At 46.8% G+C, this 11,635-nt stretch overlaps 1 protein-coding gene across 3 annotated transcripts in view; it reads right to left on the reverse strand.

Moving 5' to 3' along the window:
• WDTC1 (WD and tetratricopeptide repeats 1) overlaps positions 1 to 11,635 on the reverse strand; it is an 18,850-nt gene that overhangs the window by 3,937 nt on the left and 3,278 nt on the right. For 2 of the 3 annotated variants that reach the window (XM_009074502.1, XM_009074499.1), the window contains exons 3-11: positions 11,246 to 11,292; positions 9,958 to 10,069; positions 9,330 to 9,517; positions 8,634 to 8,816; positions 8,250 to 8,344; positions 6,944 to 7,059; positions 5,758 to 5,833; positions 3,698 to 3,794; positions 2,127 to 2,300 (exon numbers count right to left, since the gene is read on the reverse strand). In XM_009074502.1, coding sequence (XP_009072750.1) covers positions 2,127 to 2,300; positions 3,698 to 3,794; positions 5,758 to 5,833; positions 6,944 to 7,059; positions 8,250 to 8,344; positions 8,634 to 8,816; positions 9,330 to 9,517; positions 9,958 to 10,069; positions 11,246 to 11,292 — 1,088 coding nt within the window. The remainder of the gene's footprint in view (positions 1 to 2,126; positions 2,301 to 3,697; positions 3,795 to 5,757; positions 5,834 to 6,943; positions 7,060 to 8,249; positions 8,345 to 8,633; positions 8,817 to 9,329; positions 9,518 to 9,957; positions 10,070 to 11,245; positions 11,293 to 11,635) is intronic. The other variant, XM_009074501.1, reaches the window with a different exon arrangement.

Genomic DNA, 11,635 nt, shown 5'->3' on the forward strand with positions numbered 1-11,635 from the left:
TGTCACCTTCAGATTAAAGAAGAAGCTCCTCATGTTCAGGTGGAAAAGGCAAGAGGTGTTCCAGTGTCTGGATTAATTAAGGGGAGGTCCAAATCTTTGGGTTACAAACTAAGGAGCACTTAGTGCCACAAGTCTGTTCTGCAAACCATTCACCCCATTGCTCCCTCCTGTCTAGGTGGATATTGGCCACCTGCCAGCACAGTCAGAAGGTGAAACGCCTTGTCCATGAGATCTGCAGCAGAGCAGAAGGATCATGGCTCTTCAGGGCTGTCCTTGCAGCAGCATCTGTGTAAATCCAAGATGCTGGACACACAATAAAAGTAGCACCAGGCCACTTTTATTCCAAGCCAGAGGGAATGCAAGTTGCCTGTTAGGATGACAGACAGGTATCTCACATTTTCAGAGCTGCTTTGCCATCCTTCAATCTCAACTACCAGTGTCAGCCCCACAGACTGGTGGGATGTAAAGAAGACACTGACTTCTCCCATTGTTACAGGTTTTTTTGTGCAAAACTAGAAATCAACTCAGTCCTGTCAACATGGACTGCTAAAAGCAATCCAGAGGGTGATGCAGTTGACTTTCAGGAGCAAAATTTCAAAGGGAAGCCTTGGAAGCACTGCAAAATCTGAACAGCATCTTAAGGGAGATGAGCAAGGGGAGGTGAGGAAATCACAGACCTTCCTTTTTTTCTCCATCTCTCTGTTACTCAGAGAATGAGGCCAAAGCAGGACCTGCAGGGTTCTGAGGATGGCCTGTACCTCTTCCTGCTCTGAACATTAAGAACATCTCAGAGACACACAGAGGTTCAGTGTGGGTCACTGCCTGCCTCTCCCTTCTGCTCAGTGACATCTCAGACACCTCCTCCACACACCAGCAGCTGCTCCTAGCTGTTCCTGCCCATTTTCTGTACCTGGAAGGTATGAGCTCAGTACTATTGAAATTCTGCCCACTGCATGCCACAGAAACCCATTGTGTGTATATTTTTCACATCTTCTTGCTCCCTAAAACTGTAGCAGCTTCAGCTGACACACTGAAAGGTTCAGACCTGCCAACACCCTTTGGGAAAAACGATTCCTATAAGAAAAATGTCATTCATGAGCTCAGCACTCAGCTTCTGCCTTCCATTCCTTAATCCCAACCTATTGTTCTTCTCCCTCTGAACACTGAGGTCTTTTTGAGGCAGCTCCCAAATCTCTGCTATTGCAAAACAGCCAGTAGGCCAGTTACCAACAGTCACAACAACTGCTGGCTGCTCTTTATCTTGGCAGGAAGAGAGGAAAATTCATACTGGGGATTTCAGCAGGGAGAGGAGAAGGATATCCTCACAAAGCAAATGGAGATGAAGGGCCACAGCTATTTTAAATATGTTAATGGCAAGTCATGCTACTCAGTCTTACTCTGCTCAAGGGGACAGACACTAAAATAACTCAGCTGTATCTTGCAGATGCAGCTCTGGCCACTGGTCAGAGCAGACATTACCTACTGCAGAGGCTGACAGGGTGTTTTGCAACCATCAGGACAGAATCCCCTCTGGGCTCTGAGGCACCAGTTATCACCTCCCCAAATCCATCCAAGAGGTTTGTTTCCAGTCAGGGGAAGTGTGGGTTAACTGGGGCAACACAGGAAGCACCAGGTCTGACTATCTGCAGTATGAAGTACTTGGATAAAGCAGGAACCAAAGCTGCCCCAGGCAATCCTAAAACAACCTTCTATCATGGGATGTGCTGTTATAAAGCACAGTCACCATTACCTCATCTGTTGACAGCAGACTTAGAGCCCTAATGCAGATCAGAACCACCCAAATAAAGGCAAACACCCTTGAAGACACCCATAATGCTGTGACTCAGATGTGGATTTGGGGTTTCTTTTCGAGCAGGAAAGGATCGGAACTTTACTCAACATGTCAGGAAGCAAAATGATGAGGTATTACCAGCTGTGCTGGCCTTTCTCCAACACACACTGCTATGCCATCCCCTTGTGCTGTGCCAGAGGTGCCCACTTACGGCTCAATCGAACAACCTCAACCTCACCCTGCACACAGGAAAACCAAGAACTTCCACAAGGTATCCATGACCCCTGGAAGTCAGGCACTTGTGACACTACACTGACATTCTCTGCCCCCTTACCACTTGCGCTTCATGTAGGCAGCAGCTCTGTTCCCATACAGCATGGCATTGTTGGGGGCTTTCTGCACTGCTTTGCTGTAGAGCTGGATGGCCTGAGTCCAGAGCTGGCAGGCAAAGGCCTCGTTGGCTTGCTGCTTGATCCGCTCCAGGTATGGAGGTAAATCCACTTGGGGACTGAAGGGAAAGAAGGAAGGAGCACAGGTAAGTTGCACATCCTTAACTCCAGGTAAATATCTGCAGTGGCTTGTTCTAGCTTAGCAAGTCCCAGTGAGAATTAGCTAATACCAAAAGATTCAGGAAAAGGCAGAAGAGATCCTAGACCTAAATAATCTGAATTTAGGAGGAAGGTTTCTTTTTGACCATAGAATCACAGAATGGTTTGGGTTGGAAGGAACCTTAAAGGTCATCTAGTCCAACCCCTGTGCATGGGCAGGGACAAATTCTACCAGCCCAGGTTGCTCCAAGCCCCATCCAAACTGATCTGGAACACTCCCAGGGATGGAGCAGCCACAGCTTCTCTGAGCAACTTGTGCCAGTGCCTCAGCACCCTCACAGGGAAGAATTTCTTCCTAATATCCAATCTAACCCTGTCAGTCTGACTACATCATTTTGACCATCATTTGACTGCTCCCATGTTTTCTTTACGTACAGACACACTCCAAACTGAGCAGTGGGAATTTATAACATCAGAATTCACCAAACCATCTTTGCTTCGACTTGCATAAACAGTATTTCCAATCCTCTTTTGGCACTGTGTAACAATGCAAATCGAGAAGCCTCTGAGAGCTCACAGGGCTGCACAAGGCCCATGCTCCACTACCCAAAATTCCAGCCCCATTCCCAGTGCTGCGGTGAAGGGGCCATCTAGAGGAAATGAGCTGAAACATTCCACCAAAGTGACTTTGGTGGAACCCAGACTACCCATATATGGTATTAAACAACTCTGGCTTGACTTTGGACCACATCTCATCAGCTGGGGAGGAAAAATAGTCACCAAGATGTGCTGCTGCTGCTTCGCCCCAATTGCATTTTGCTCTTAAAGACTGAAAGTAGCAGGAATAATAGAAGGGTTCTCCATCCACTCCTAGCTCACATTCAGACTGCAGGGATAGTGACTCCAGTGTCACAGTCCTAAAATGATTTTGGCTGCTTCAGTTCAGTCTGCAGCAGGCAAGTGCCCCAAAACATGGCAAAGGGAGACATGGCTCTTTCACTTGGAAGCCTCTCCCATTACCAACATACAGCTCTGGCAGAACAGAAAGCAACAACCACTCAAGACACCTTGCCTCCAGGCCTGAAAAGTCACTTCTTAGTTTTGTCCACCTTAATTTGTCATAAGAGAAGAAAAATCTGCATGGACAATCTCTCCCAGGTTGCCCTTCCCTGATCTGACTTGTTCTGCCTTCGGTATCAGCACGAGAAGCTCCTAGGACAGAGGCCACTTGAAAATTAAGTCACCACAGCAAGTGGGTTTATACTTCACACCTTTTAGGCAGCCCCTCAGCCTGGCAAGAGGAAGAGGACAAGGAGGAAGGCATCGGGCTCTCCTGGAGGTGCAGCTGTGCCCTTACCTCACGTGTGCTCTGCCCTCGGACAGGCGGAAGCCGTTGCTGTGGAGGGGGATGCCATTCGACACTCCATTGGTAGAGGTTTTTCCATTCTGCACTTCTGAGGGTTAGAAAAGAAATAAATAAATACATATACAGCCACTCAAAGTATCGATGTAGATTATACAAACTCATATCTGCAGCTTCAGGGTTTGTTTTACAGCAGAGCCAAGCCAATGCCACAGCTCCTTTTCTTTCCAACCCAAACCATCCTGGATTGCACATGCTCCACCTCCTCCAGCCACCTGGATTTGATTTGCCTTCTCATATTTAGGAACAAATCTCTTCAATACCATTCTAGACCAGAACAGCAAATACACACAGAACTAAGTGGTCACACACAGAAAGGGCAGCTTGGACAGAACTGCCTGTGACTGAGTCTAGGCCACAGTTGGAGAGTCATAGAATCACAGGATGGTTTGGGTTGGAAAGACCTTAAAGATCACCCAGGTCCACCCCCAGCCATAAGCAGGGACACCTCCCACTAGCCCAGGTGGCTCCAAGCCCCATCCAACCTGGCCTGGAACACTCCCAGGGACAGAGCAGCCACAGCTTCTCTGTGCCAGTGCCTCAGTACCCTCACAGGGAAGGATTCCTTCCCAAAATCTAGTCTAACCTTTCCCTCCTTCAGCTTAAGGCCTTTCCCCCTTGTCCTGTCACAACATGTCTTTGTGAAAAGTCCCAAAACTGCAGAAGCATTTAGTGACACTAGTGTTGTGTTTCAGACTCACACAGATAAAGGATCATAGAGTTAAGCTGCTGGACATGTAATAGAACAAGGAGGATGAGTAGAACCACTGAAGGAATCCAGCAGATGAATTCCAGATGCTTTCTTTCTCCCTTTCATTCTTTTCTTACCCTGCTGCTCAAGGAGCTGTTGCAAGCTGAAGCAATCCCCTGCAAATCAGGCAGTCACATCTATGGAAAATATCCAGCTCCAACTTTACAAACTGCATTTCCATTGCAGCTGGGAGTGCTCCTGCAGCCACTCCACAGGCTGGGAAACTGGGGACACTGTCCAACCAGTCTGCTTGGGCTGCTCAGAGATGTCAGTGTGCAGTGTGCACATGAAGTTCAGCCTTTGTCCTGATAACACCTGTTCCCAGTCTTTCCCTGAACTCTCTGTGCCCAACAGGGTGGAGTGTTTGGTGCAGCTGCACCTCTGGGAGCCTGTCCCAATACTATCCTGCCAGTGTGACCTCACCAGATAGTCCAGCACAATCACCCACACACACTCAGACAGCAGAGAAAGGCAGGGCAGGTATGTGCTACCAGGATGGGAGTGTTTGAGGCTTAAGGTGTGCCTTAGGTCACGCAGGGAAGAGGTGAGCAGGGAACACTCCCTGCTAGGAGTCAGGGGAATAATGCTGCAGCCATTCACTGCCTGCTGCCTGTTATACCTGTGGACAAACAGACCCTGTTGGAAGCAGGACCAGGAAAAAAAGGCTTTTGGATACACCTACTGGCCAAATAAATTACTTTTTGATTCTAGGAGGGACATTAGTAGGCTTTTGGATACACCCACTGGCCAAATAAATGACTTTTTGATTCTAGGAGGGACATTAGTACCAGGCCAGATTGTTAGACTAGAGAAGAGAGTGCCCTGTCTCCTGTAATGGGTGTGTAAGGAGGTAACAGTTGTAGTCTACATTTCACTAAGAAGTTTAAAAAACACAAAACCAATAGAGAACTTCCATGCTTGTCCACAAAGTTTCTCCCTCAGCTGAAGGCAGGATACCAGGACCTCAACCACTTACTGTGCACAAGTCTACTTTATCCTTGTGCACAGCTTTAAGCATTCTCCTTAGCTCACACACCTCCACCTCTCCACAGCTCACTTCTCTCCTCCAGACACGTTCTGCCCCTCTGTACAAGGGTTTTGGATCTCAGGGTATGCACTGCACTGCAGAGACAGCCCAGCCACAGCCATGCCCTGCTTCATTTCCCTGTTGCACCCTGGAAATGAGTCTTGTACATGACTTCGTTCTGCCTTTCACTCCCTTTGCTGACAGCATCATACTTACCTCCTGAAGTGTGGCACTTCTTTGGGAGGAGAAAAGTGTATGGTCGCTGTTTGTATGTCAGATCAAACAGATAGACCTGAGGAAAGGGAAAAAGAGGAGACAAAGTCAGAGAACATAGATGCTCAAGTCACATAAATAAGAGGGCTGGATGGGTGTACAGTCCCATGTTTGTGCTTGCTATTCCCCATTTTCTAACTGGGAATCTTGTTTATGGATGGATGCACACAGGACTGCAGCAGTTCCAGTGGTGTGTTCCATTCCAGCACTGGGTTCAGACAGATTAAGGCTGAGAAACACAAGCCTTGTCTTTCTCCAGAGGTAAAACAAATCTCCCCACACATACAGAGCTGAAAAGATGACCTGACCACTAACCAACCTGCTCAGAAAGCTTCAGCTCCTTTAAGATATTTTAATTAACACAGTGATCATGAAGACATGAAACATTTATTGGCAGATAAGAGGCAGTACATTAAACCCAGTGAAGAGCCTCTCTAGGATGAAACCAGGATTTCCTAAGAAACTCCCTGTGAAATCCTAATTTACAGCTGTACTGGGACAGGCATGGACAGCCCAGATCAGACCTGTGACTCATCTACTCAGCACCTTCTCTTAAAGGGAATGAGTGCACGTGTGAGAGAGACCTTTAGAGGACAACCACAGTGCAACCTGCCCACAAGCAAAGTTCTTGCTTAATCCATGCTGCTTAATGCTGTCAGAAGGATTTTCTCATTTCATTGATAGGCTTTACAAAAGATCCATGAATATCACCCAGCACTTAAAAATTAAAGCAATCACTATTTCAGGTGAAGGTCTTTGCTTCTCAGAGTTCCTTATTCACTGGATTCTATTACAGAAGCAGTTTGATGTTTCAAGAATGAGTTATGAAATCTTCTCTAGGTCAGCAAAGGTCAGTTCCAGAACTGGTTTGTATTTTTATCCCTCTTCTAGAGAGTGAAATGTGCATTGGCAAACCAGAACAGAATGTGGTTTAAGTTTGATCAGTGACAGCATAACAAATAAATCTCTAATCCCAAGCATTTAGTCTGAAAGAATCAGAAGGCAGTTTAAAATCAATCATATTGCCCACAGAGAAGTTGCTGCACCTGTTTTCAAGAACACATGACAATGTACAGTGACCCAACAATCACATCTGAAGCTTTCTGCCAAACTTCTGCTGTCTCCTTACCTGTTCCCCTCCCATGTTGACCAAGAGCTCAGTGCCATCAGGACTGAAGGTGACATATGTGGCCACCAGAACCCTCAGCCGGTTGTTGTAGTCAGGAAGCTTCACTGGAAGGTGCCCTGTGGAGAGGAGAAGTCCCTAATTATTGGCTTAATTAGTAACTGTTGTCTTTGTCCTGCCTCAGCTGCTCCTTTTACAAGGGCAAAGTCATGAAGCATATGCATCTATGTGATTTTCCACTTCCTATTGTTTATTGGATCCTTCCATCAGCCACCAAAACACATAGGTGTGCACACCTGCCTTGTCACAGGTTCTAGGGATCAATGCCTCATCCCTGGAAGTGTTCCAGGCCAGGCTGGATGGGGCTTGGAGCTACCTGGACTAGTGGAAGGTCTCCCTGCCCATGGCAGGGGGTGAAAGAAAATGAGCTTTAAGGTCCTTCCAACCCAAACCATTCCATGATTCTAACTCTGCAAGGTCTCCTCCATATGAAGTCAAGCCTGGATTATAACTGCCTTGTGAACAACAAAGCCTGCAGAACCCAGCAAATCTGAGTTTTAGGGATTCACTAAGGATTTGGCTTTTGTGATTTGTGGCCATCTGCAAATACCTCCATCTTCAACCCTCTAATCAGGTTTCCTTAATGAAGGCCTCAGCACAACCAAAGCTCCTAAATATTCAGCTCACACACAGGTTCTGTTGCTTCAGACAGCAGATGTGTTGCATGACCAATTCAGGGGACCTGAGGAATCCTCTGGTGGGACTCATCAGAAACAAGACTGTCAGAACTGCCCTGCTGAATGTGCTGGTCTGAGGTGTTTTAAAAAAACCCAAACATTTGGGAGAAAAACATAGTAAATAACAAGCACTGGAGAAAAATGTCATCCAGATTGCTCAGATACTGCATCACTGATTCTTCATCCGCAGGATGAGGACAAGTCACTTCCCTTCTGTGCCAAAAAGATTCTGAACAGCAGCTTTGCTGGGACCAGTTCCAGGAGAGCCTACAGTGCCCAGGTGATCCATTCCTTGACTTTCCAATAAAAGTGACAAAAAGACATTTATGCTGGACCAGAAGCAGCAAGGCCAACTCAGCAGCACACAGCACTGCCAAACCAGAGACCATCAGCAAGAATTCACAGCAGAGAAGTCAAATAAACTGCAACTCCAGTTGCAGAGGATTCTTCTCCAATCCCTGTATTGGAGAAGAACTCCTTCAAGCACTGGTTTCTTGTGATATGGGTACAACTCTGCTTCTTCAGGCACTAACTTTTAGTCCCACCAGTCACCCCCAGCACAGGTGCCTCACCTGCCACGTAGTACTGTGCTGCACCATCCGGGAGGGGTTTCTGTCGGTCACAGAACGTGTGTACTCCAGCTGAAGGACTCTGCTTCATGCTTTTTCTAGCCAGAAAGAACAACAGTCTTATTATAATCACAGCATTCAACTGCTGGAAGCCTGATCTACACTGACACTTCTTGTCCACCCACGAGGACAATGCCACATGCCTACACAGCTGTAGGGTCACCAACCTCACACCACCCCACTGTCCTGGAGATTGTAAAATCTCTGGTGATGGAAATAACTGAGTTAAACTTCACAGTGAGAGAGGTGAGTGGCAGATCCCTGCAAGTCCTCCTTCCCAGCTCAGATTCCCATACCACACACCTGCCCAGAAACAGGTGGTGTTACCTGTGGTTGTGGATCATGCGGATGTCGTAGAGCCGCACGAAGGGCCCACTGGCCCCCACTGCCAGGTAGTTGTTATCCTGAGGATTCACTGTCAGGCATTTGGCCTCCACCAGCTGCCCACAGTACTCAGTCAGGTCTATCAGGACTTCAGAACGTTTGCTGTTCTCTCGCAGATCATACTGTCTGCAGAGGGGAGAGAGTCAGGCAATTGGGTCATGAGAAACCAGAAGCAGCAATAAGAGAATCATGAAATGCCCTGAGTTAAAAGGGACCCACAAGGATCATCAGTCTAACTCCTGGCCCTGCACAGGACACCCCAACAATCCACCCTGGGCCTGAGAGCATTGGCCAAACACTCCTGGAGCTCTGTCAGCCTTGGGGCTGCGACCACTGCCCTGGGGAGCTGTTTCAGTGCCCAAACACCTCTGGGGGAAGAACCTTCTCCTAATATCCAGCCTAACCCTCCCCTGATACAACTAAGAGAGGGTTAGCTTTCCCACGGTGACCAAACTTTTCAGTGGAGTAAAATGTAGGAGCTGAGCTGAGTATTTATCAGATGACACTCCAACATGAATCTTTCCAGTTTTAGGAAAGGGAGAGATGAGCTTAGGCTCTTCAGTACACAGTCTCTCTTCAGATCTATGCACAGGACATACTGCCATGGATCCTCAAACCAAACCAACTGGAGCTCTGTACCTGATCAACCCGTCTTCTGCTGCACTCCAGAAGGTGTTGGGCCACATGGGAGCCGTGGCAATCCGCTTCACTCTGTTGGTATGATCTCCAAACATGTGGATGGTCTCTTTGACAGTCAAGTCATGCACGTGCACCTTGGAATCTGCAGCTCCTGTGATGAGGATCCGATCCCCAGAATGCGGCAAGAACTGTGGGAGAGAGATGGGACATTCAGTCTGGAGTAAAGCTGAGGCTGTTCACATGGACATCACTGAGCTGTTCTGGCAGACACAGAGCAGAGATAACCCATGTTATCAACTGTATTACAGACATGTCAGTGTGCACACTCAAGACACACAACAGTCTCTCCATCACACATCCCAATTTGCTACAACCATTCCCTTTGAATTTACCAAGGGAATGAGATAAACCTGGGAGCTGCATAAGCTGAGAAGTGCAGTATTAGATTTAACACCTTTTTATTTTTTCTATCATTACACAAATTAAATTATTTGGGAGAGAAACCTGCAGGAAATGTTTCCCAGCAAGGATCTATTCTCTTGCTGCTTAGGCTACTGATTTTGTTAGCTGTTCATTCCTTCTAACCACACACCTTGGCTGATTTTGTTCATTCCTTCTAACCACACACCTTGACAGAAAAGATGTTTGCAGTATGTCCTGTGTGCATAGAAAGGAGTTTCTTGTGGTGCAGAGGATCCCAGACAATGGTATGCTGGTCATCAGAGCCAGAGGCCAACAAGCTGGAAGAAACAGAAGAGAAGTTTGCCTCATGTATTCTTCTGTTCTAAACCATGACCAATTTCATAGCGCGGTCTGACCACAATCATCCATTAAGTTAATTCAGCTCACTTCCTCCCTCTGTGTTCTTGCTGCTCCACATGTGCCCATCCGTTCAGCCAGCTCAAGGAGCTAAACCAGCCAAACAGTAACTCCATGGAAAATAAAGCCAGTGGTTTTGGTTGGTTCAGCTGATTGAACCACTTCCCCATGGATTCTGATGGCACAGGGGGAAACAACAGGAGCATTTGGTCAGCAACAAGATGCAAGGCCTCCATTTTCCTTATGATCCTGGCTTCATCCCTGAAGCCAAGCCAAGGAATTCATTCCCAGTCTCTGGATGTGCCCAAGCAGTCCCAGGCCAGGGCTCATGGAGTGAATCACAAATTGCTTCTGAAGTGTGAGGGCAGAGGTGCTGCAAGGTGTACATCCATCTGCAGCTGAGCCAGAGGAATCTGACATCTGCACCCTTCAGCTGTTTTTAGCTCATTTCCTTGTAGTCAAATCTCTTCCAAGCCCATGAAAGTTTCACTGGTAAATAATTCTGATGAGTCTCAGAGAGCAGATTTTGGATGTTGTAAGAGTCATGTCTAGAAATATATACTCTTCCTCCCATCCACTCATGTCTCAAGTAGAAACTCTTTATTCCACTTGGCTAATGGAAAAGCTGTTTCCTCTCCAAAATTGCAGAGGGGTAAATTCTAGAGTTTCCCTCTAAAACTGAAGAGGGGTAAATTCTCTACCTCCCTCTCTTAGACATTTGTCCCCCAGCAGCAGCTTTTCACAGCATGGTGAAGGGGGTGGGGAAATGTCACCACCAGCTGGGCAAATCCTAAAGATCCATTATAATCCATAATACCACTTAAGAGAAGAGAAGCAGCCTTCAATCTCCACTTCTTAGTCTGACCATTTCCCTTCTGAACTCACTAAAGAGGCATTTCTAATAATATCCAGATATATTTAACAAAATAAAGCTCCTTTTGGAGCGTGAGCTCTACTACAGCTAAAACTTTGAGCTTGAGCTCCACTTGACTAGAAATGGGAAGCAGCTGCTTATGATAAGATGACCTACATCCTACTCTTGGGAAAACCTGGGGTTATGAGTTTGTTGATCCCCCCAAATCAAACCACATACTTACTCTCCTTTTTCATTCCATTCTAGACAGTTGACACACCCAGAGTGACCCTGAAGGAAGGAAAAAGGGAAGATGGTATTACACAAACCTCAGATTTATCAGAGCTGTTTCTAAGGCAAGAACACAATGAGCTCCCCACAAACAAAAACTTGTTCCAATACAAGCAGATTTATTTATTCCAACCCTGAAAAATAACCCACCCAACATGGCAGAGAAGCACCTCCAGAAAAGACAGACATGCTAGAGCAGTTGGGGTAGAAAAGGCAAAATGAAACAAATAAAAATAGTGTTGAATAAAATGGCAGATTAGTCTCGGAGGCTGCAGCTGAAATCCTGCTGTACACACAGAAAGGTGACTTTGCTTCCAAAGCCCTTGGCTAGGCTGACAAATTA

Source organism: Acanthisitta chloris, unplaced genomic scaffold (genome assembly GCF_000695815.1).
Source record: "Acanthisitta chloris isolate BGI_N310 unplaced genomic scaffold, ASM69581v1 scaffold18665, whole genome shotgun sequence".
In the NCBI taxonomy this organism is placed as follows: Eukaryota; Metazoa; Chordata; class Aves; order Passeriformes; family Acanthisittidae; genus Acanthisitta; species Acanthisitta chloris.